Below are 23,457 nucleotides of genomic sequence, written 5' to 3'. Positions count from 1 at the left end.
CCTCCTGTTGGGATCAAAAGAAACAAACAATTGGGCGGACTGTCTGTTGGGCTGTGTCCGCTCCAGATAGAAGGCCAATGCTCTCTTGCAGTCCAATGTGTGCAGCTGACGTTCAGCAGGGCAGGAATGAGGACGGGGAAAGAATGTTGGCAAGACAATTGACTGGTTCAGATGAAACTCCGACACAACCTTTGGCAAGAACTTAGGGTGAGTAAGGAGGACTACTCTGTTATGATGAAATTTGGTATAAGGGGCCTGGGCTACCAGGGCCTGAAGCTCACTGACTCTACGAGCTGAAGTAACTGCCACCAAGAAAATGACCTTCAAGGTCAAGTACTTCAGATGGCAGGAATTCAGTGGCTCAAAAGGAGGTTTCATCAGCTGGGTGAGAACGACATTGAGATCCCATGACACTGTAGGAGGTTTGACGGGGGCTTTGACAAAAGCAAACCTCTCATGAAGCGAACAACTAAAGGCTGTCCCGAGATCGGCTTACCTTCCACACGGTAATGGTATGCACTGATCGCACTAAGGTGAACCCTTACAGAGTTGCTCTTGAGACCAGACTCAGACAAGTGCAGAAGGTATTCAAGCAGGGTCTGTGTAGGACAAGAGCGAGGATCTAGGGCCTTGCTGTCACACCAGACGGCAAACCTCCTCCATAGAAAGAAGTAACTCCTCTTAGTGGAATCTTTCCTGGAAGCAAGCAAGATGCGGGAGACACCCTCTGACAGACCCAAAGAGGCAAAGTCTACGCTCTCAACATCCAGGCCGTTAGAGCCAGGGACCGGAGGCTGGGATGCAGAAGCGCCCCTTCGTCTTGTGAGATGAGGGTCGGAAAACACTCCAATCTCCACGGCTCTTCGGAGGACAACTCCAGAAGAAGAGGGAACCAGATCTGACGCGGCCAAAAAGGAGCAATCAGAATCATGGTGCCTCGGTCTTGCTTGAGTTTCAACAAAGTCTTCCCCATCAGAGGTATGGGAGGATAAGCATACAGCAGACCCTCCCCCCAGTCCAGGAGGAAGGCATCCGATGCCAGTCTGCCGTGGGCCTGAAGCCTGGAACAGAACTGAGGGACTTTGTGGTTGGCTCGAGATGCGAAGAGATCTACCAAGGGGGTGCCCCACACCTGGAAGATCTGTCGCACTACACGGGAACTGAGCGACCACTCGTGAGGTTGCATAATCCTGCTCAACCTGTCGGCCAGACTGTTGTTTACGCCGGCCAGATATGTGGCTTGGAGCACCATGCCATGACGGCGAGCCCAGAGCCACATGCTGACGGCTTCCTGACACAGGGGGCGAGATCCGGTGCCCCCTGCTTGTTGATGTAATACATGGCAATCTGGTTGTCTGTCTGAATTTGGACAATTTGGTGGGACAGCCGATCTCTTAAAGCCTTCAGAGCGTTCCAGACCGCTCGTAACTCCAGAAGATTGATCTGCAGATCGCGTTCCTGGAGGGACCAGCTTCCTTGGGTGTGAAGCCCATCGACATGAGCTCCCCACCCCAGGAGAGACGCATCCGTAGTCAGCACTTTTTGTGGCTGAGGAATTTGGAAAGGACGTCCCTGGGTCAAATTGGACCAAATCGTCCACCAATACAGGGATTTGAGAAAACTCGTGGACAGGTGGATCACGTCTTCTAGATCCCCAGCAGCCTGAAACCACTGGGAAGCTAGGGTCCATTGGGCAGATCTCATGTGAAGGCGGGCCATGGGAGTCACATGAACTGTGGAGGCCATGTGGCCAAGCAATCTCAACATCTGCCGAGCTGTGATCTGCTGGGACGCTCGCACCCGCGAGACGAGGGACAACAAGTTGTTGGCTCTCGTCTCTGGGAGATAGGCGCGAGCCGTCCGAGAATCCAGCAGAGCTCCTATGAATTCGAGGTTCTGCACTGGGAGAAGATGGGACTTTGGATAATTTATCACAAACCCCAGTAGCTCCAGGAGGCGAATAGTCATCTGCATGGACTGTAGAGCTCCTGCCTCGGATGTGTTCTTCACCAGCCAATCGTCGAGATATGGGAACACGTGTACCCCCAGTCTGCAAAGTGCCGCTGCTACTACAGCCAAGCACTTCATGAACACTCTGGGCGCAGAGGCGAGCCCAAAGGGTAGCACACAGTACTGGAAGTGACGTGTGCCCAGCTGAAATCGCAGATACTGTCTGTGAGCTGGCAGTATCGGGATGTGTATGTAGGCGTCCTTCAAGTCCAGAGAGCATAACCAATTGTTTTCCTGAATCATGGGGAGAAGGGTGCCCAGGGAAAGCATCCTGAACTTTTCTTTGACCAGATATTTGTTCAGGGCCCTTAGGTCTAGGATGGGACGCATCCCCCCTATTTTCTTTTCCACAAGGAAGTACCTGGAATAGAATCCCAGCCCTTCCTGCCCGGATGGCACGGGCTCGACTGCATTGGCTCTGAGAAGGGCGGAGAGTTCCTCTGCAAGCTGTAAAACTGAGCTCCCGGTGGACAATTTGGAGGTTTTGAGGCCAAATTGAGGGTGTATCCTTGCCGGACTATTTGGAGAACCCACTGATCGGAGGTTATGAGAGGCCACCTTTGGTGAAAAGCTTTCAACCTCCCTCCGACTGGCAGGTCGCCCGGCACTGACACTTGGATGTCGGCTATGCTCTGCTGGAGCCAGTCAAAAGCTCGTCCCTTGCTTTTGCTGGGGAGCCGAGGGGCCTTGCTGAGGCGCACGCTGCTGACGAGAGCGAGCGCGCTGGGGCTTAGCCTGGGCCGCAGGCTGTCGAGAAGGAGGATTGTACCTACGCTTACCAGAAGAGTAGGGAACAGTTCTCCTTCCCCCCAAAAATCGTCTACCTGTAGAGGTAGAAGCTGAAGGCTGCCAGCGGGAGAACTTGTCGAAAGCGGTATCCCGCTGGTGGAGCTGTTCTACCACCTGCTCGACTTTCTCTCCAAAAATGTTATCCGCACGGCAAGGCGAGTCCGCAATCCGCTGCTGGAGTCTATTCTCCAGGTCGGAGGCAAGCAGCCATGAGAGTCTGCGCATCACCACACCTTGAGCAGCGGCCCTGGACGCAACATCAAAGGTGTCATACACCTCTCTGGCCAGGAATTTTCTGCACGCTTTCAGCTGCCTGACCACCTCCTGAAAAGGCTTGGCTTGCTCAGGGGGGAGCTTGTCCACCAAGCCCGCCAACTGCCGCACATTGTTCCACATGTGTATGCTCATGTAGAGCTGGTACGACTGAATTTTGGCCACGAGCATAGAGGAATGGTAGGCCTTCCTCCCAAAGGAGTCTAAGGTTCTAGAGTCCTTGCCCGGGGGCGCCGAAGCATGCTCGCTAGAACTCTTAGCCTTCTTTAGGGCCAAATCCACAACTCCAGAGTCGTGAGGCAACTGAGTGCGCATCAGCTCTGGGTCCCCATGGATCCGGTACTGGGACTCGATCTTCTTGGGAATGTGGGGATTAATTAATGGCTTGGTCCAGTTCGCCAGCAATGTCTTTTTGAGGACATGATGCATGGGTACTGTGAACGCTTCCTTAGGTGGAGAAGGATAGTCCAGGAGCTCAAACATTTCAGCCCTGGGCTCGTCCTCCACAACCACCGGGAAGGGGATGGCCGTAGACATCTCCCGGACAAAGGAAGCGAAAGACAGACTCTCGGGAGGAGAAAGCTGCCTTTCAGGAGAGGGAGTTGGATCAGAGGGAAGACCATCAGACTCCTCGTCAGAGAAATATCTGATGTCCTCCTCTTCCTCCCACGAGGCCTCACCATCGGTATCAGACACAAGTTCACGAACCTGTGTCTGAAGCCGTGCCCGGCTCGACTCCGTGGAACCATGGCCACGGTGGGAGCGTCGAGAGGTAGACTCCCTCGCCCGCACCGGCGAAGCTCCCTCCGCCGACGTCGGGAGGCGACCGCAGTCGGTACCGCAAGCGGCACCGATGTCGGAGACCTCACCCCTGGCAAGGGGCCAGCCGGCGCCTCACTTGACGGTACCGGAGGGGAAGGGCGCAACAGCTCTCCCAGAAACTCTGGGAGAACGGCCCGGAGACTCTCGTGCAGAGCGGCTGTGGAGAAAGACGTGGAAGCCGATGCAGGTGTAGATGTCAGAGTCTGTTCCGGGCGTGGAGGCTGTTCCGGGCTGTCCAGAGTGGAGCGCATCGACACCTCCTGAACAGAGGGTGAGCAGTCCTCTCGGTGCCGATGCCTGCTGGGTGCCGACTCCCTCGGCGACCCAGAGCTCTCGGTGCCAACACGGGAAGGGAACTGGTGTCGATGCTTCTTCGACTTCTTGGGACGAAGCACGTCACCGGAGCTTCCCGGCACCGACGAGGAGGACGTAGAATCCAGCCGTCGCTTCCTCGGGGCCGAGGCCGAAGAAGGTCGGTCTCGGGGGGGGGGGGGGGGGGGGGGGGGGGGGCTGTACCGCAGGAGCCCTCAGGGTAGGGGGAGACCCACCCGAAGGCTTACCGCCACCAGCAGGGGAATGGACAGCCCTCACCTGCACTCCAGACGAAGCACCACCGTCCGACGACATCAGCAGACGCGATCCCGGTACCACCGACGCCGACACAGCCTTCCGATGTCTCAGCCCCGATGCAGAGGGTCGATGCCTCGATGCACTCGATGCAATCGCGGCCGAGGATGAAGGTCTGGACGCTGGCGACGTCGATGCACTCGATACCCCCGGTGCCGATGCCGACGAAGAGCCCGAGAACAAAACGTTCCACTGGGCCAATCTCGCTACCTGAGTCCGCTTTTGTAAAAGGGAGCACAGACTACAGGCCTGTACGTGCCTGTCAGTGAGCGAGATTACCCGGGCGCACTGGGTGTACTTCTTGAAGCCGCTGGGAGACTTCGATGACATGGGCGGAAAAATCTCGCCGGCGAAATCGAGACTCGTAATTGCGGTAGGCACCAAAAAACGAGGGGAAGAAAAATTGACCCGAGGCCTGAAAAGGGCCTACCCCGAAAACGAAAAAAAACTTACCGGGGCAAAAACTGGAAGTAGCGGAAAAAAGGAAAAAGACCGAAAAGGTCCTCTTCCTTTTTTTTTTTTTTAGTAGCGAAACCAAAAAGGAGACGTGCGAGGTCAAGTTAAGGGGCGCGAACGGCGAAACATGACCGTACCGAGCGTGGACAAAAGAAGACTGGCCGGCACGAGCCGGTTTCGGGCGGGAAGACGGCCGCGCATGCGCAGTGCGCATCGGCGCGCGAGGGCTAGCAAAGGCTTTGCTAGTGAAGATTCCGGATTGGAGGGGCTGCCGTGGATGTCACCCATCAGTGAGAACAAGCAGCCTGCTTGTCCTCGGAGAATGACCTATACACGCCAAATGCCACTTGGCGCACATAGCAGACGCGTGCCAAAAATGAAATTACTGCAAGGGCCACGCAGCAGCTGTGTGTTAACTCCATGTTGGCGCACGTTGGGTGTGCGTAGACGCTTATGCGCCTTAGTAAAAGGCCCCTAAGACTTACAAAGTTCCATAGGTTACTATCTAACTTTGTAAGTCTAAGTGCTTTGAAAATACATCTCTCATTAAGTGCATTCTCTGTCCAACCTCTACTCCTGGAATGCCTCTCTGATATGTGCACAAAATACAAAAGAGTACCTGGAGTCAGTGTTCACTTTCATACATAAATAGAATATGAAGTACATTTCTGGACCCTGGACACAGCTTCTTCCAGGGAAAAATTCAAACATATTTCTGTCCCCTATTTCCCCATTTCAGATGTCCCATTACAGACATGCTCCCCTGTCTCTTTCTATTACAGCTGTGCCCTCTTCCACCACACCTTTGCGGACATATTCCATTTGTCCTAGTTATCAATACCACTATGATTACCGGATGTATTGCTTTCGATTTAATCTGCAGAACATGATAAAGCCATTGACACATTTCTTCTTCAGTGGAAAAGGGTAGTGGAGTTTCTTCAGTGTTTTGAGCTGCCGGAAACCATGGCCTCTCTTCTTCTTACGGCTGCCATGATGTGTGCATCGGCTCCTCTGGTATGGTGTCCATGTGTAGTCATCATTTTCCTCACTGGAAGATGCAGTGCAGTCTAACCCTGGGCAAGTATCCTGAAAGGAGTTTAAAAAATAATTGGAAATTTGTAATTTAGTCTGACACACTTCCAAACAATCTAGAATAGATAATCTGACCTGTTTATCTACAGTCTCTGGAATTTACTAATTCAAATAGGTGTCACATGAAACACATTTTTTGTGCAGATTTCATACAATAACCAACATATCATGCAAGTATTATAGGTAAAGGAGCTCCCTGTTTTAAAGAACGTACAAGCTATTTATTTATTTATTATTTATTTGTTGTTTTTTATACCCGCTCTTTCCTGCTTGATAGCAGGTGGCAAAACTAGGACAAGAAACTACCAGACCAATAAAGTACTGGTTACATCCTATATTTACACCCACCTCTTCCCATCTACCTTCTAGAGCAGCGATTCTCAAGCTTTTTTTCTGTTGTGACACACCTGACAGACCACATTCATTTGCTGACAAACTGAATACTACGGTCTGTGGCTCAACAAAAAATGAGCTAAAATATTTTATTCTAGTTAAAGGTGTGCAAAGCAAATATAAGCTATTCTTAACAGGAATTACCTTTTTTTATTTTTATTTATTGCACTTGTATCCCACATTTTCCCACCTATTTGTAGGCTCAATGTGGCTTACAAAGACCTGTTATGGCATACCAGGTTGAATAATACAATTGGTGTTACAAAGAAGATTAATGAACCATTATTGAATGCAAAATGATTACATTTTATTTTCCCCATTAAAGTTTTTATATTTTTGCTTACATCCTCATTGAGAAATCTGGACTTGATATGCTATACATAGGGCTCCTTTTATGAAGTGGTGCTACCGATTAGCATGCGCTGAATGCGAAGAAACCCATGGGAACTGAATAGGTTGCATCGCATTCAGTGCATGCTAATCTGTAGCACCGCTTCATAAAAGGAGCCCACAGTTTGTCTATATGTGGTTGAATTGTAGACAAATTCACACTCAACATACTTTCAACATCAAGAATTGTTTTAATCTATTCTGGAGACTTTACAAAGCAGAGCTAGGATGTTTCTCCTTACAGCTTGCCATAGAAAAAATATATTCATATTCTGGTATCACCTCAGTAAAAGCAACATAAAATTCCTCCACTGCTAGATACTTAGTAAAATAACACAAAACACTGCAAAAGACTACTCAAAATCTATTTAGCAAACCTTCCACACCATGAGTGCACTAACTCTCAGGATACAAAGCACTGAAAGCGAATGCTACATACCTGTAGAAGGTATTCTCCGAGGACAGCAGGCTGATTGTTCTCACTGATGGGTGACGTCCACGGCAGCCCCTCCAATCGGAAACTTCTCTAGCAAAGTCCTTTGCTAGTCCTCGCGCGCCCGTGCGCACCGCGCATGCGCGGCCATCTTCCCGCCCGAAACCGGCTCGAGCCGGCCAGTCCAGTATGTAGCAAGACAATACACTTCAAGGGAAGACACAACTCCAAAGGGGAGGCGGGCGGGTGTTGTGAGAACAATCAGCCTGCTGTCCTCGGAGAATACCTTCTACAGGTATGTAGCATTCGCTTTCTCCGAGGACAAGCAGGCTGCTTGTTCTCACTGATGGGGTATCCCTAGCCCCCAGGCTCACTCAAAACAACAACCATGGTCAATTGGGCCTCGCAACGGCGAGGACATAACTGAGATTGACCTAAAAAATTTACCAACTAACTGAGAGTGCAGCCTGGAACAAAACAAACAGGGCCCTCGGGGGGTGGAGTTGGATCCTAAAGCCCAAACAGGTTCTGAAGAACTGACTGCCCGAACCGACTGTCGCGTCGGGTATCCTGCTGCAGGCAGTAATGAGATGTGAATGTGTGGACAGATGACCACGTCGCAGCTTTGCAAATTTCTTCAATGGAGGCTGACTTCAAGTGGGCTACCGACGCAGCCATGGCTCTAACATTGTGAGCCGTGACATGACCCTCAAGAGCCAGCCCCGTCTGGGCGTAAGTGAAGGAAATGCAATCTGCTAGCCAATTGGATATGGTGCGTTTCCCTACAGCCACTCCCCTCCTATTGGGATCAAAAGAAACAAACAATTGGGCGGACTGTCTGTGGGGCTGTGTCCGCTCCAGATAGAAGGCCAATGCTCTCTTGCAGTCCAATGTGTGCAGCTGACGTTCAGCAGGGCAGGAATGAGGACGGGGAAAGAATGTTGGCAAGACAATTGACTGGTTCAGATGGAACTCCGACATGACCTTTGGCAAGAACTTAGGGTGAGTGCGGAGGACTACTCTGTTATGATGAAATTTGGTGTAAGGGGCCTGGGCTACCAGGGCCTGAAGCTCACTGACTCTACGAGCTGAAGTAACTGCCACCAAGAAAATGACCTTCCAAGTCAAGTACTTCAGATGGAATTCAGTGGCTCAAAAGGAGGTTTCATCAGCTGGGTGAGAACGACATTGAGATCCCATGACACTGTAGGAGGCTTGACAGGGGGCTTTGACAAAAGCAAACCTCTCATGAAGCGAACAACTAAAGGCTGTCCTGAGATCGGCTTACCTTCCACATGGTAATGGTATGCACTGATTGCGCTAAGGTGAACTCTTACAGAGTTGGTCTTGAGACCAGACTCAGACAAGTGCAGAAGGTATTCAAGCAGGGTCTGTGTAGGACAAGAGCGAGGAGCTAGGGCCTTGCCGTCACACCAGACGGCAAACCTCCTCCACAGAAAGAAGTAACTCCTCTTAGTGGAATCTTTCCTGGAAGCAAGCAAGACGCGGGAGACACCCTCTGACAGACCCAAAGAGGCAAAGTCTACGCTCTCAACATCCAGGCCGTGAGAGCCAGGGACCGGAGGCTGGGATGCAGAAGAGCCCCTTCGTCCTGCGTGATGAGGGTCGGAAAACACTCCAATCTCCACGGTTCTTCGGAGGATAACTCCAGAAGAAGAGGGAACCAGATCTGACGCGGCCAAAAAGGAGCAATCAGAATCATGGTGCCTCGGTCTTGCTTGAGTTTCAACAAAGTCTTCCCTACCAGAGGAATGGGAGGATAAGCATACAGCAGGCCCTCCCCCCAATCCAGGAGGAAGTCATCCGATGCCAGTCTGCCGGGGGCCTGAAGCCTGGAACAGAACTGAGGGACTTTGTGGTTCACTCGAGATGCGAAGAGATCCACCAAGGGGGTGCCCCACACCTGGAAGATCTGGCGCACCACTCTGGAGTTGAGCGACCACTCGTGAGGTTGCATAATCCGGCTCAGTCTGTCGGCCAGACTGTTGTTTACGCCTGCCAGATATGTGGCTTGGAGCACCATGCCGAGACGGCGAGCCCAGAGCCACATGTTGACAGCTTCCTGACACAGGGGGCGAGATCCGGTGCCCCCCTGCTTGTTGACATAGTACATGGCAACCTGGTTGTCTGTCTGAATTTGGATAATTTGATGGGACAGCCGATCTCTGAAAGCCTTCAGAGCGTTCCAGATCGCTCGCAACTCCAGGAGATTGATCTGTAGACCGCGCTCCTGGAGGGACCAGCTTCCTTGGGTGTGAAGCCCATCGACATGAGCTCCCCATCCCAGGAGAGACGCATCCGTTGTCAGCACTTTTTGTGGCTGAGGAATTTGGAAAGGACGTCCCAGAGTCAAATTGGACCAGATTGTCCACGAATACAGGGATTCGAGAAAACTCGTGGACAGGTGGATCACGTCTTCTAGACCCCCAGCAGCCTGATACCACTGGGAGGCTAGGGTCCATTGAGCAGATCTCATGTGAAGACGGGCCATGGGAGTCACATGAACTGTGGAGGCCATGTGGCCCAGCAATCTCAACATCTGCCGAGCTGTGATCTGCTGGGACGCTCGCACCCGCGAGACGAGGGACAACAAGTTGTTGGCCCTCGTCTCTGGGAGATAGGCGCGAGCCGTCCGAGAATCCAGCAGAGCTCCTATGAATTCGAGTTTCTGCACTGGGAGAAGATGGGACTTTGGATAATTTATCACAAACCCCAGTAGCTCCAGGAGGCGAATAGTCATCTGCATGGACTGCAGGGCTCCTGCCTCGGATGTGTTGTTCACCAGCCAATCGTCGAGATATGGGAACACGTGCACCCCCAGCCTGCGAAGCGCCGCTGCTACCACAGCTAGGCACTTTGTGAACACCCTGGGCGCAGAGGCGAGCCCAAAGGGTAGCACACAGTACTGGAAGTGGCGTGTGCCCAACTGAAATCGCAGATACTGTCTGTGAGCTGGCAGTATCGGGATGTGTGTGTAGGCATCCTTCAAGTCCAGAGAGCATAGCCAATCGTTTTGCTGAATCATGGGGAGAAGGGTGCCCAGGGAAAGCATCCTGAACTTTTCTTTTACGAGATATTTGTTCAGGGCCCTTAGGTCTAGGATGGGACGCATCCCCCCTGTTTTCTTTTCCACAAGGAAGTACCTGGAATAGAATCCCAGCCCTTCTTGCCCGGATGGCACGGGCTCGACCGCATTGGCGCTGAGAAGGGCGGAGAGTTCCTCTGCAAGTACCCGCCTGTGCTGGAAGCTGTAAGACTGAGCTCCCGGTGGACAATTTGGAGGGTTTGAGGCCAAATTGAGGGTGTATCCTTGCCGGACTATTTGAAGAACCCACTGGTCGGAGGTTTTGAGAGGCCACCTTTGGTGAAAAGCTTTCAACCTCCCCCCGACTGGCAGGTCGCCCGGCACTGACACTTGGATGTCGGCTATGCTCTGCTGGAGCCAGTCAAAAGCTCGCCCCTTGCTTTTGCTGGGGAGCCGCGGGGCCTTGCTGAGGCGCACGCTGCTGACGAGAGCGAGCGCGCTGGGGCTTAGCCTGGGCCGCAGGCTGTCGAGAAGGAGGATTGTACCTACGCTTACCAGAAGCATAGGGAACAGTCTTCCTTCCCCCAAAAAATCTTCTACCTGTAGAGGTAGATGCTGAAGGCTGCCGGCGGGAGAACTTGTCGAATGCGGTGTCCCGCTGGTGGAGATGCTCTACCACCTGTTCGACCTTCTCTCCAAAAATGTTATCCGCACGGCAAGGCGAGTCCGCAATCCGCTGCTGGAGTCTATTCTCCAGGTCGGCGGCACGCAGCCATGAGAGCCTGCGCATCACCACACCTTGAGCAGCGGCCCTGGACGCAACATCAAAGGTGTCATACACCCCTCTGGCCAGGAACTTTATGCACGCCTTCAGCTGCCTGACCACCTCCTGAAAAGGCTTGGCCTGCTGAGGGGGAAGAGCATCAACCAAGCCCGCCAACTGCCGCACATTGTTCCGCATATGTATGCTCGTGTAGAGCTGGTACGACTGAATTTTGGCCACGAGCATAGAAGAATGGTAGGCCTTCCTCCCAAAGGAGTCTAAGGTTCTAGGGTCTTTGCCCGGGGGCGCCGAAGCATGCTCCCTAGAACTCTTAGCCTTCTTTAGGGCCAAATCCACAACTCCAGAGTCATGAGGCAACTGGGTGCGCATCAGCTCTGGGTCCCCATGGATCCGGTACTGGGACTCGATCTTCTTGGGAATGTGGGGATTACTTAGTGGCTTGGTCCAGTTCGCAAGCAATGTCTTTTTTAGGACATGGTGCAAGGGAACAGTGGACGCTTCCTTAGGTGGAGAAGGATAGTCCAGGAGCTCAAACATTTCAGCCCTGGGCTCGTCCTCCACAACCACCGGGAAGGGGATGGCCGTAGACATCTCCCGGACAAAGGAAGCGAAAGACAGACTCTCAGGAGGAGAAAGCTGCCTTTCAGGAGAGGGAGTAGGATCAGAAGGAAGACCCTCAGACTCCTCGTCAGAGAAATATCTGGGGTCTTCCTCTTCCTCCCACGAGGCCTCACCCTCGGTGTCAGACACAAGTTCACGAACCTGTGTCTGCAACCTCGCCCGGCTCGACTCGGTGGAGCCACGTCCACGATGGGGGCGTCGAGAGGTAGACTCCCTCGCCCGCATCGGCGAAGCTCCCTCCGCCGACGTAGTCGGGGAGCCCTCCTGGGAGGTGGCCGCAGTCGGCACCGCACGCGGGTACCGACGTCGGGGACCTCACCCCGGGCGATGGGCCAGCCGGCGCCACGCTCGACGGTACCGGAGGCGCAAGCACCGCCGGTACCGGAGGGGAAGGGCGCAACAGCTCTCCCAGAATCTCTGGGAGAACGGCCCGGAGGCTCTCGTTCAGAGCGGCTGCAGAGAAAGGCAAAGAGGTCGATGCAGGCGTCGACGTCAGAACCTGTTCCGGGCGAGGAGGCTGTTCCGGGCTGTCCAGAGTGGAGCGCATCGACACCACCTGAACAGAGGGTGAGCGGTCCTCTCGGTGCCGATGCCTGCTGGGTGCCGACTCCCTCGGCGACCCAGAGCTCTCGGTGCCGACGCGGGGAGGCGACCGGTGTCGATGCTTCTTCGACTTCTTCCGAAGCATGTCACCGGAGCTCCCCGGCACCGACGAGGAGGACGTAGAATCCAGCCGTCGCTTCCTCGGGGCCGAGGCCGAAGGAGGTCGGTCTCGGGGGGGCTGTACCGCAGGAGCCCTCAGGGTAGGAGGAGACCCACCCGAAGGCTCACCGCCACCAGCAGGGGAATGGACAGCCCTCACCTGCACTCCTGACGATGCACCACCGTCCGACGACATCAGCAGACGAGGTCCCGGTACCACCGACGTCGATGCAGTCGCCCGATGCCTTGGCGCCGATGCAGAGGCCCGATGCCTCGATGCACTCGATACAGTGGCGGCCGAGGAAGATGGTCTGGACGCTGACGACGTCGATGCACTCGAAGATCCCGGTGCCGATGCCGACGAAGAGCCCGAGAACAACACGTTCCACTGGGCTAATCTCGCTACCTGAGTCCGCCTTTGAAGCAGGGAACACAGACTACAGTTCTGAGGGCGGTGCTCGGCCCCCAGACACTGAAGACACGACGAGTGTCTATCAGTGAGCGAGATTACCCGGGCGCACTGGGTGCACTTCTTGAAGCCGCTGGAAGGCTTCGATGTCATGGGCGGAAAAATCACGCCGGCGAAATCAAAATCCGAAATGACGGAAAATGAGCACCAAAAAATTTAGAAAGGAGAAAATCTCGACCGAGGCCGAAAAAAGGCCTACCCCGACGACGAAAGAAAACTTATCGGGGCAAAAAGCTGGAAGTACGGGAAGGGGTTGATCTGAAACCCGGGGGGGGTTTCCGAAGCACTTCCCGACACTTTAAGACTTTTTCCGAAGAAAAAAACACATCAAAAATAATTTGGACGCGCAAGGTTGACTTTCCGGGGCTCGACACGGCGAAACACGACCGTACCGAGTGCGGACAAAAGAAGACTGGCCGGCTCGAGCCGGTTTCGGGCGGGAAGACGGCCGCGCATGCGCGGTGCGCCCGGGCGCGCGAGGACTAGCAAAGGACTTTGCTAGAGAAGTTTCCGATTGGAGGGGCTGCCGTGGACGTCACCCATCAGTGAGAAAGGGTATGATACATACCTGTAGCAGTTGTTCTCCGAGGACAGCAGGCTGATTGTTCTCACGACTGGGTTGACGTCCGCGGCAGCCCCCACCAACCGGAAGAAGCTTCGCGGGACGGTCGGCACGCAGGCCACGCCCACCGCGCATGCGCGGCCGCCTTCCCGCCCGTGCGCGACCGCTCCCGCCAGTTGAATGACAAGCAATAAAATATGAAACACACAACTCCAAAGGGGAGGAGGGAGGGTAGGTGAGAACAATCAGCCTGCTGTCCTCGGAGAACAACTGCTACAGGTATGTATCATACCCTTTCTCCGAGGACAAGCAGGCTGCTTGTTCTCACGACTGGGGTATCCCTAGCTCTCAGGCTCACTCAAAACAATAACCCAGGTCAATTGAACCTCGCAACGGCGAGGGTACAACAGAAATTGACCTACGAAGAACAACTAACTGAGAGTGCAGCCTGACCAGAATAAATTCGGGTCCTGGAGGGTGGAGTTGGATTTACACCCCAAACAGATTCTGCAGCACCGAATGCCCGAACCGACTGTCGCGTCGGGTATCCTGCTGGAGGCAGTAATGAGATGTGAATGTGTGGACAGATGACCACGTCGCAGCCTTGCAGATCTCTTCAATAGTGGCTGACTTCAAGTGGGCCACCGACGCTGCCATGGCTCTGACACTATGAGCCGTGACATGACCCTCAAGAGCCAGCCCAGCCTGGGCGTAAGTGAAGGAAATGCAATCTGCTAGCCAATTGGAGATGGTGCGTTTCCCGACAGCGACCCCTAGCCTGTTAGGGTCGAAAGAAATAAACAATTGGGCGGACTGTCTGTTGGGCTGTGTCCGCTCCAAGTAGAAGGCCAATGCTCTCTTGCAGTCCAATGTGTGCAACTGACGTTCAGCAGGGCGGGTATGCGGCCTGGGGAAGAATGTTGGCAAGACAATTGACTGGTTAAGATGGAACTCCGACACCACCTTCGGCAGGAACTTTGGGTGAGTGCGGAGCACTACTCTGTTGTGATGAAATTTAGTATATGGAGCATGAGCTACTAGGGCTTGAAGCTCACTGACCCTACGAGCTGAAGTAACTGCCACCAAGAAAATGACCTTCCAGGTCAAGTACTTCAGATGGCAGGTATTCAGTGGCTCAAAAGGAGGTTTCATCAGCTGGGTGAGGACGACGTTGAGATCCCATGACACAGTAGGAGGCTTGATAGGGGGCTTTGACAAAAGCAAGCCTCTCATGAATCGAACGACTAAAGGCTCTCCAGAGATGGCTTTACCTTCCATACGATAATGGTAAGCACTAATCGCACTAAGGTGATTCCTTACTGAGTTGGTCTTGAGGCCAGACTCTGATAAGTGCAGAAGGTATTCAAGCAGGTTCTGTGCAGGGCAAGAACGAGGTTCTAGGGCCTTGCTCTCACACCAAACGACAAACCTCCTCCACTTGAAAAAGTAACTCTTTTTAGTGGAATCCTTCCTAGAGGCAAGCAAGACCCGGGAGACACCCTCAGACAGACCCAACGCAGCGAAGTCTACGCCCTCAACATCCAGGCCATGAGAGCCAGGGATTGAAGGTTGGGGTGCAGCAACGCTCCGTCGTTCTGCGAAATGAGAGTCGGAAAACACTCCAATCTCCACGGTTCTTCGGAGGACAACTCCAGAAGAAGAGGGAACCAGATCTGACGGGGCCAAAAGGGCGCTATCAGAATCATGGTGCCGCGGTCTTGCTTGAGCTTCAGTAAGGTCTTCCCCACCAAAGGTATGGGAGGATAAGCATACAGGAGGCCGGTCCCCCAATGAAGGAGAAAGGCATCTGACGCTAGCCTGCCGTGTGTCTGAAGTCTGGAACAGAACAGAGGCAGCTTGTGGTTGGTCTGAGAGGCGAAAAGATCCATCGAGGGGGTGCCCCATTCTCGGAAGATCTTGCGTACCACTCTGGAATGGAGCGACCACTCGTGCGGTTGCATGACTCTGCTCAGTCTGTCGGCCAGACTGTTGTTTACGCCTGCCAGGTACGTGGCTTGGAGAAGCATGCCGAACCGACACGCCCAACGCCACATACCGACGGCTTCCTGACACAGGGGGCGAGATCCGGTGCCCCCCTGCTTGTTGACGTAATACATTGCAACCTGATTGTCTGTCCGAATTTGGATAATTTGGCAGGACAGCCAATCTCTGAAAGCCTTCAGTGCGTTCCAGATCGCTCGGAGCTCCAGGAGGTTGATCTGCAGATCCTTTTCCTGGAGGGACCACAGACCCTGGGTGTGAAGCCCATCGACATGGGCTCCCCACCCCAGGCGAGATGCATCCGTCGTCAGCACTTTCGTGGGCTGCGGAATTTGGAATGGACGTCCCAGGGTCAAATTGGTCCGTATGGTCCACCAGAGCAGTGAAGTGCGGCAACTGGTGGAGAGGCGGATGACATCCTCTAGATTCCCGGTGGCTTGGAACCACTGGGAAGCTAGGGTCCATTGAGCAGATCTCATGTGAAGACGAGCCATGGGAGTCACATGAACTGTGGAGGCCATATGACCCAGAAGTCTCAACATCTGCCGAGCTGTGATCTGCTGAGATGCTCTGGTCTGCGAAGCCAGGGCCAAGAGATTGGTGGCCCTCGCTTCGGGAAGGTAGGCCTGAGCCGTCTGGGAATTCAGCAGCGCTCCTATGAATTCCAGAGACTGAGTTGGCTGGAGATGGGACTTTGGGTAATTTATCACAAACCCCAGCAGCTCCAGAAGTTGAATAGTGCACTGCATGGACCGGAGGGCTCCGGCCTCCGAGGTGTTCTTGACCAGCCAATCGTCGAGATATGGGAACACGTGCACTCCCAGCTTGCGTAGGTAGGCCGCTACCACCACGAGGCACTTTGTAAACACTCGTGGGGCAGAGGCGAGCCCAAAGGGCAGCACACAATACTGAAAGTGCCGTGCGCCCAGGCGGAATCTGAGATACTGTCTGTGAGCTGGCAGTATCGGGATGTGAGTGTATGCGTCCTTTAAATCCAGGGAACATAGCCAATCGTTTTTCTGAATCATTGGCAGAAGGGTGCCCAAGGAAAGCATCCTGAACTTTTCTTTGACCAGGAATTTGTTCAGGCCTCTCAGGTCTAGGATGGGACGCATCCCCCCTGTTTTCTTTTCCACAAGGAAGTACCTGGAATAGAATCCCTGCCCTTCCTGCCCGGGTGGTACGGGCTCGACCGCATTGGCGCTGAGAAGGGCGGAGAGTTCCTCTGCAAGTACCTGCTTGTGATGGGAGCTGAAAGACTGAGCTCCCGGAGGACAATTTGGAGGCAGGGAGGCCAAATTCAGGGCGTATCCGTACCGCACTATTGGAGAACCCACTGGTCGGAGGTTATGAGAGGCCACCTTTGGTGAAAGAATTTTAACCTCCCTCCGACCGGCAGGTCGTCCGGTACGGACACTTGTAGGGCGGCTATGTTCCCATGGATCCAGTCAAAAGCCCGTCCCCGGCTTTTGCTGTGGAGGCGCAGGGGGCTGCTTAGGCGCACGCTGTTGACGGGAACGAGCGCGCTGGGGCTGTCCCTGTGCCTGACGAGGCCTTCGGGCCGGCTGGTTGTACCTACGCTTCGCAAAAGAATAGGGTGCAGCCTGCCGAGCCCGGGGAAAAACGCTCCGCCCGCGGGGGCGGGTGCTGAAGGCGCCCGGTGGGAGAGCTTGTCGAGAGCGGTTTCCCGCTGATGCAGTTGGTCAACCATCTGCTCGACCTTCTCGCCAAAAATATTATCCCCCCGGCAAGGGTCGTCAGCCAGTCTCTGCTGGGTGCGGTTGTCCAGGTCAGAGGCGCGCAGCCATGAGAGCCTGCGCATCACTATACCTTGGGCCGCAGCACGAGATGCCACGTCACAGGTGTCAAAAATCCCCCTGGACAGGAACTTTCTGCACGCCTTCAGCTGCCTGACCACCTCCTGATAAGGCCTGGACTGCTCCGGCGGGAGCTTATCGACCAGGTCCGCCAGCTGTTGCACATTGGTCCGCATGTGGATGCTCATATAGAGCAGGTAAGATTGGATGCGGGTCACGAGCATGGAGGATTGGTAGGCCTTCCTCCCAAATGAGTCCAGAGTGCGAGACTCCCGCCCCGGGGGCGCCGAGGCGGTATCCCTCGAACTCCGTGCCCTCTTGAGAGCAGAATCCACGACCGCTGAGTCATGGGGCAACTGGGGCCGCATGAGCTCTGGGTCAGAGTGGATCCTGTACTGGGACTCTGCTTTCTTGGGAATGGTGGGGTTAGTTAGTGGTCGCACCCAGTTCCGAAGCAGCGTCTCCTTCAGGACATTGTGCAGCGGTACCGTGGAGGACTCTCTAGGTGGTGATGGATAGTCGAGGACCTCGAGCATCTCGGCCCTCGGCTCTTCCACAGAGACCACGGGAAAGGGAATGCTTATAGACATATCCCGCACAAAGGAGGCAAAGGAGAGACTCTCAGGAGGTGAGAGCTTCCTCTCCGGTGACGGCGTGGGGTCCGAGGGAAGGCCCGTAGACTCCTCTGAGGAGAAATATCTCGGGTCCTCCTCTTCCCCCCACGAGTCCTCATCCTCGGTATCGGACATTAGCTCATGTAGCTGAGTCCGGTACCGGGCCCGGCTCGACGTCGAGGCACCAAGGTCTCGGTGTCGTCGAGTGGTGGACTCCCGCGCCGGCGGGGACGGAGCTCCCTCCATCGACGTCGACGGGGACTCCACCTGCGTGGCGGTCGAGACCGGCACCGCAAGCGGCGGCGGTGTCGACAGCCCCGGCGCCGGGCTAGAGCTCGCCGGCGCCACAGTCATCGGCGCCGGGGGCGCAAGCACCCCCGACGCCGGCACAGCCTGGCGCATCAGCCCTTCCAGGATCCCCGGAAGGATGGCTTTGAGGCACTCGTCCAGGCCCGCTGCCGGGAAAGGCGGTGGGGCCGGTAAGGGTGTCGGTGCCAGAAGCTGCTGGGGGCCAGGAGACGGCACCGAGGTGCCGGAACCCCGACGCGTCGGTACCTCCACCACCGACGGAGATCTCTCCTCTCTGCGATGACGCTTCGGCGTCGACTCCTCTTCAGGGTGCACGGAGGGCTCCCGGTGACGGCGCTTCTTATCTTTTTTCCGGTGCACGTCACCGGCGCCGGAGGGCATGGAGGAGGAGGAGGTCGATCCCCCTCGGTCTCGAGGTACCGGGTCCGACAGGGTTCGGTCCCGTGGCTCACGAGTTGAGGGAGTGACCGGGGCCGACTGCCCACGCGGCCTCTCAACCCCACTCTCACCGGCGGACCGGCGGGCCAACGGGACCTGTTCTCCTGGGGTCGCTGCCATCGGTGCCGATGTCTCGGGCATCGATACCGGTACCGAAGAACCGGCCTTCGATACCGATGCCGTCGAGGTCGACGTCGAGGGGCCGGCGCAAGTTCCAAAAAGACGGTCCCGCAGAACTTGCCTCGCAACCTGAGTCCGTTTCCGGAGACCGAGACACAAAGCGCACGACTTGAGATTGTGCTCCGGCCCGAGGCACTGGAGGCACCAAGCGTGGGTGTCGGTCTGCGAGATCGGCCGGCCGCAGCGACCACACTTCTTAAATCCACTCGGGACCTTCGAGGACATCGACGGAAAAATCGCGTCGGCGAAGTCAAAGTCGGCAATGGTGGCTAAAATCACACCACGAAAAAATCAACCGACCGAGCGGCCACTAGGCCGCAACGTGGCGTCCCCGCTAGAAAGCGAGGGAAAAAGGGGAGCGCGTGCTCCACACGCGCAAAAAAATTCTTTTTTTTTTTTTTTTCTTTAAAACAATACAAACAAAAACAGAGGGAACCGAACGGTCCAAGCGACGATCAGCGTAAACGCGGTCGAAAATCCGGCGGCTGAACAGAGAGAGAGGCAAACGCACCACTCTCTCAGTCGCGGAAAAAAAGTAACTGGCGGGAGCGGTCGCGCACGGGCGGGAAGGCGGCCGCGCATGCGCAGTGGGCGTGGCCTGCGTGCCGACCGTCCCGCGAAGCTTCTTCCGGTTGGTGGGGGCTGCCGCGGACGTCAACCCAGTCGTGAGAACAAGCAGCCTGCTTGTCCTCGGAGAACAAGCAGCCTGCTTGTCCTCGGAGAAGAAACAGAACACCAATTCACCTCCTATTAGAAAAGCCGAACAAGTTGGACTGCTATACATCCTTCTACAGAAACTGCATGTTAGCAGAATCTCATATCAGCCACACACACACACACCATTCCCCACCAATCAGAGCAGTGATCTTCACTATTATTAGCAAAGAAACTTAAGTGTAAGAGCCATGGTTGTTGCTGGACAAAGTGTACAGCACACTGGGTAGAGAGTCCCCCTCCTATGGCCAGCTTAACCTATAGACCAGGTGAGGCACTTGTTCAGGGTGCTGGTGATGAAGCGCGCCAAACGCCCAAGACTGTGACATCAGTGGCCCTCTAGGTAAAGTTGGCCCAGGGCTTACCTGGCAGCGTCATGTGTGGAGGAAAAAATAGAGCTGACAAAGTTGGGGGGGGGGGGGGGGGGGTCAGAAAGATGAAAACTGGAGACCGCCCAATATTCAAAAGTATTTAACCGGCCAGGAACAGCACCTGGCTGGTTAAATACCCTCAAGACGACTATCCGCCAATATTCAGGGGGAGATAAATGGCTATTTCCCACTGAACATCCCAGTCAGTGGGTAGCCTGGTCACGGGCTATGTTTCGTGACATAGCCGGTTACCTCAACGTCGTGACATAGCCGGTTACCTCAACGGCTGACCAGTTAAGTTAGCAGCTAGATAGACCCATGTAAATAGGTCTACCTGTGGCCGCTAGAACCTAGCCAGTCAGCCAATGAATATTGGGTTAACTGGCTATGTTCGCTGTGCCATAAAAAACCCCAAGGAAATTCAATGCTGGGGGCCGGATACGGCCCTCAGCATTGAATTTCTGGGTTCGCCAAAGACAGTGGGAGCTAGCCGGTCTAACTCCCACTGCCTTAATATCAGGGCCAAAAAATATTCAGAGGGGCTGGGAGAATGAAAGGTGGAGAAAATATTCTGGAGCAGGGAAGTTGTTTATTTGTGCAAATCATATTGCCATATTGACCTTGAGGCAGGACTAGGCAGGGGTGCAATACAAAAGTTGATTCACGGTGCCATGATCTCTTGGGCCGGCTTTGCCTCCTCCAATGACATAGCTGTCCTAAGGGGTTCTTCTTCTGATATGGTCAGCCTGGCTGCTCAGGTGCATTCTGAGTAATTTATGTAACTAAAAGTCTATCTTCCCCCACACATTTCCCAGCTCTTCTCTCCAGCACACTCCTTTGCCACTCCATCCCAGCTAGTTCTAGGCCTCATCCCCAAACAGTCCATACCAGTGAGCTTTCACCATCCTGCCTCCATTTCCAATCCCTTCAAGCTGGCTCTATCTCCCCTACCCCACTTTTCTTTTTAAGATTCTCTAATATTTGCTCCACAGGCTTGTTGGCAGTGCCACCTTCTGAAACAGCAGTTCTGTTTTATTCTGGCAATACATGATTCATCAAGTTTTATACAAATCTGCAATAAAATTCTCTCTTAACACACTGTTATATGCTATAATCATTCACTCACATTCATACTCCCCATACACTACAATATAAACTCAGTACAATATAACAGGACTTGTTTCTGAATTCCTTCCCTTACTGATCCGTGTTATCCTCAACATGAACATCATTACGATACCATTTTGTTGGTCCTCAATCAGTTATATTCTCAGTTCTATTTTCAATTATCATATAGCTCGTAATCTCTGATGTGAATTCCATATTGGAAACCTTTTCAACTGTTCCACATACAGTTCACAGTTCCTTGATGGTGCCAAGATGTTATCTGCAGCACCCGTTATAATGCTCATTCCAATGTTCAAATTTCAGATCAAATCAACTGTTAGTTTTGGATCAGATTAAGTCTGACAGGGGTGGGAATGTCCCTTTAATGCTATTAAGAAAGGAACAGCGCTTAATATTTAATTGGAACACGGTGATGCCTAATGGGTTAAATAAGGAAGTTGATTGGCTGAGTATTTAGAGCGGTATTTAAACACTGAGGTCCCGATGTCAGCTATGCGCATGAGTGAGTGTCTTGTTGGACGTTTTCACCGGTGCATCGCTGGTAGTCGAATACCTGATCATCTTGGAGAGCTGGCAAGTATTTATTCAACAGTTATTGTTTAATACTATTGTCAGTGAATTTGGGTGAGTGGATGTATGGGATAGGATTTTAAGAGAATATAAATACATTGTTGTTTTGTTTAGAGCACGAGACCCCTGAAGATGCTGATGTATAGCAAAACATGATCATGTCGGGTCCCAGTGTGGTGGTTCGATGGTCTTGATAAGAATGCCTTCAGAGGGGATTCATCTAGCACAACTAACAGTTGATTTGATCTGAAATTTGAACATTGGAATGAGCATTATAACGGGTGCTGCAGATAACATCTTGGCACCATCAAGGAACTGTGAACTGTATGTGGAACAGTTGAAAAGTTTTCCGATCTGGAATTCACATCAGAGATTATGAACTATATGATAATTGAAAATAGAACTGAGAATATAACTGATTGAGGACCAACAAAATGGTATCGTAATGATGTTCATGTTGAGGATTACACGGATCAGTAAGGGAAGGAATTGAGAAACAAGTCCTGTTATATTGTACTGAGTTTATATTGTAGTGTATGGGGAGTATGAATGTGAGTGAATGATTATAGCATATAACAGTGTGTTAAGAAAGGATTTTATTGCAGATTTGTATAAAAGAATTAAATAAAGATATATGAATTAAGTATTTAAAACGGTTGTTGAGTTGTAGGATCATTTTAATTACATCACAGAAAGTGACACTAGCACACTCCAACCACATCCCTTTTGGATGACATATCCAAGATGGTGGCGTCTAGAAAAGCGATGCTACATATCTGTAACAGCTGTTCTCTATGGACAGCAGGATACAACAGTCACACACGTGGGTGACATCACAGCTGATGTATTGAACGGTCCCTTGTCCTCAAGCTCAGAAACCTCTTTAGAAATTTATGAGCATGTCCCTGCCCAGACATACCTTACAGATGCTAGTCAGTTATTTTCCAAAAGCTGGCTTCAACTCTGAGATAGGTAAGGTTGGTTGGTATGGAAGTTGCATCCTGCTGTCCACGGAGAACATCTGTTACAGGTGTACAATATCACGTTCTCCATGGACAAGCAGGATAGACACTAGCCACACATGTGGTGATTTCAAAGCTGAGGGTTGCTACTAATACATTTATAATGCTGGCAACCCGATAATAAAGGAGGAGGTGGCAAGTTGAAGCAGTTAAGCATTGTAGGAGTTCAAAATTACAGTTGCAAAAGAACAGTTTGAAGTTGATGTCATTTCTTTCTCTATAGTATCAGCAAAATTCGCCCTTTCCTTTCGGAGCACACTACCAGAACCCTCATCAACGCTCTTATCACCTCTTGCTTAGACTATTGCAACTTGCTTCTCACAGGTCTCCCACTTAGCCATCTCTCTCCTCTTCAATCTGTTCAAAATTCTGCTGCACGACTAATATTCCGCCAGGGTCGTTATGCTCATATTAGCCCTCTCCTCAAGTCACTTCACTGGCTTCCTATCCGTTTCCGCATACAGTTCAAACTCCTCTTATTGACCTATAAGTGCATACACTCTGCAGCTCCTCAGTACCTCTACACTCTCATCTCTCCCTACATTCCTCCCCGGGAACTCCGTTCACTGGGTAAATCTCTCTTATCTGCACCCTTCTCCTCCACTGCTAACTCCAGAATCCGTCCCTTTTATCTTGCTGCACCATATGCCTGGAATAGACTTCCTGAGCCGGTATGTCATCCCATGGCTTTTCCTACCATCTCTATGCTGATGACTCCCAAATCTACCTTTCTACCCCTGATATCTCACCTTGCATCCAAACCAAAGTTTCAGCGTGCTTGTCTGACATTGCTGTCTGGATGTCTCAACGCCACCTGAAAT

At 53.1% G+C, this 23,457-nt stretch overlaps 1 protein-coding gene across 1 annotated transcript in view; it reads right to left on the bottom strand.

Annotated features, from left to right (window-relative positions):
* The window catches only part of BHMG1 (basic helix-loop-helix and HMG-box containing 1), a 474,014-nt gene that overhangs the window by 51,756 nt on the left and 398,801 nt on the right, over nt 1–23,457 (bottom strand). Inside the window, 1 exon segment of the mRNA XM_030219977.1 lies at nt 5,831–6,066. Coding sequence (XP_030075837.1) covers nt 5,831–6,066 — 236 coding nt within the window.

The sequence above is a fragment of the Microcaecilia unicolor genome, chromosome 11 (assembly GCF_901765095.1).
Source record: "Microcaecilia unicolor chromosome 11, aMicUni1.1, whole genome shotgun sequence".
Taxonomy (NCBI): Eukaryota; Metazoa; Chordata; class Amphibia; order Gymnophiona; family Siphonopidae; genus Microcaecilia; species Microcaecilia unicolor.
This window is presented reverse-complemented; position numbering and strand designations above follow the sequence as displayed.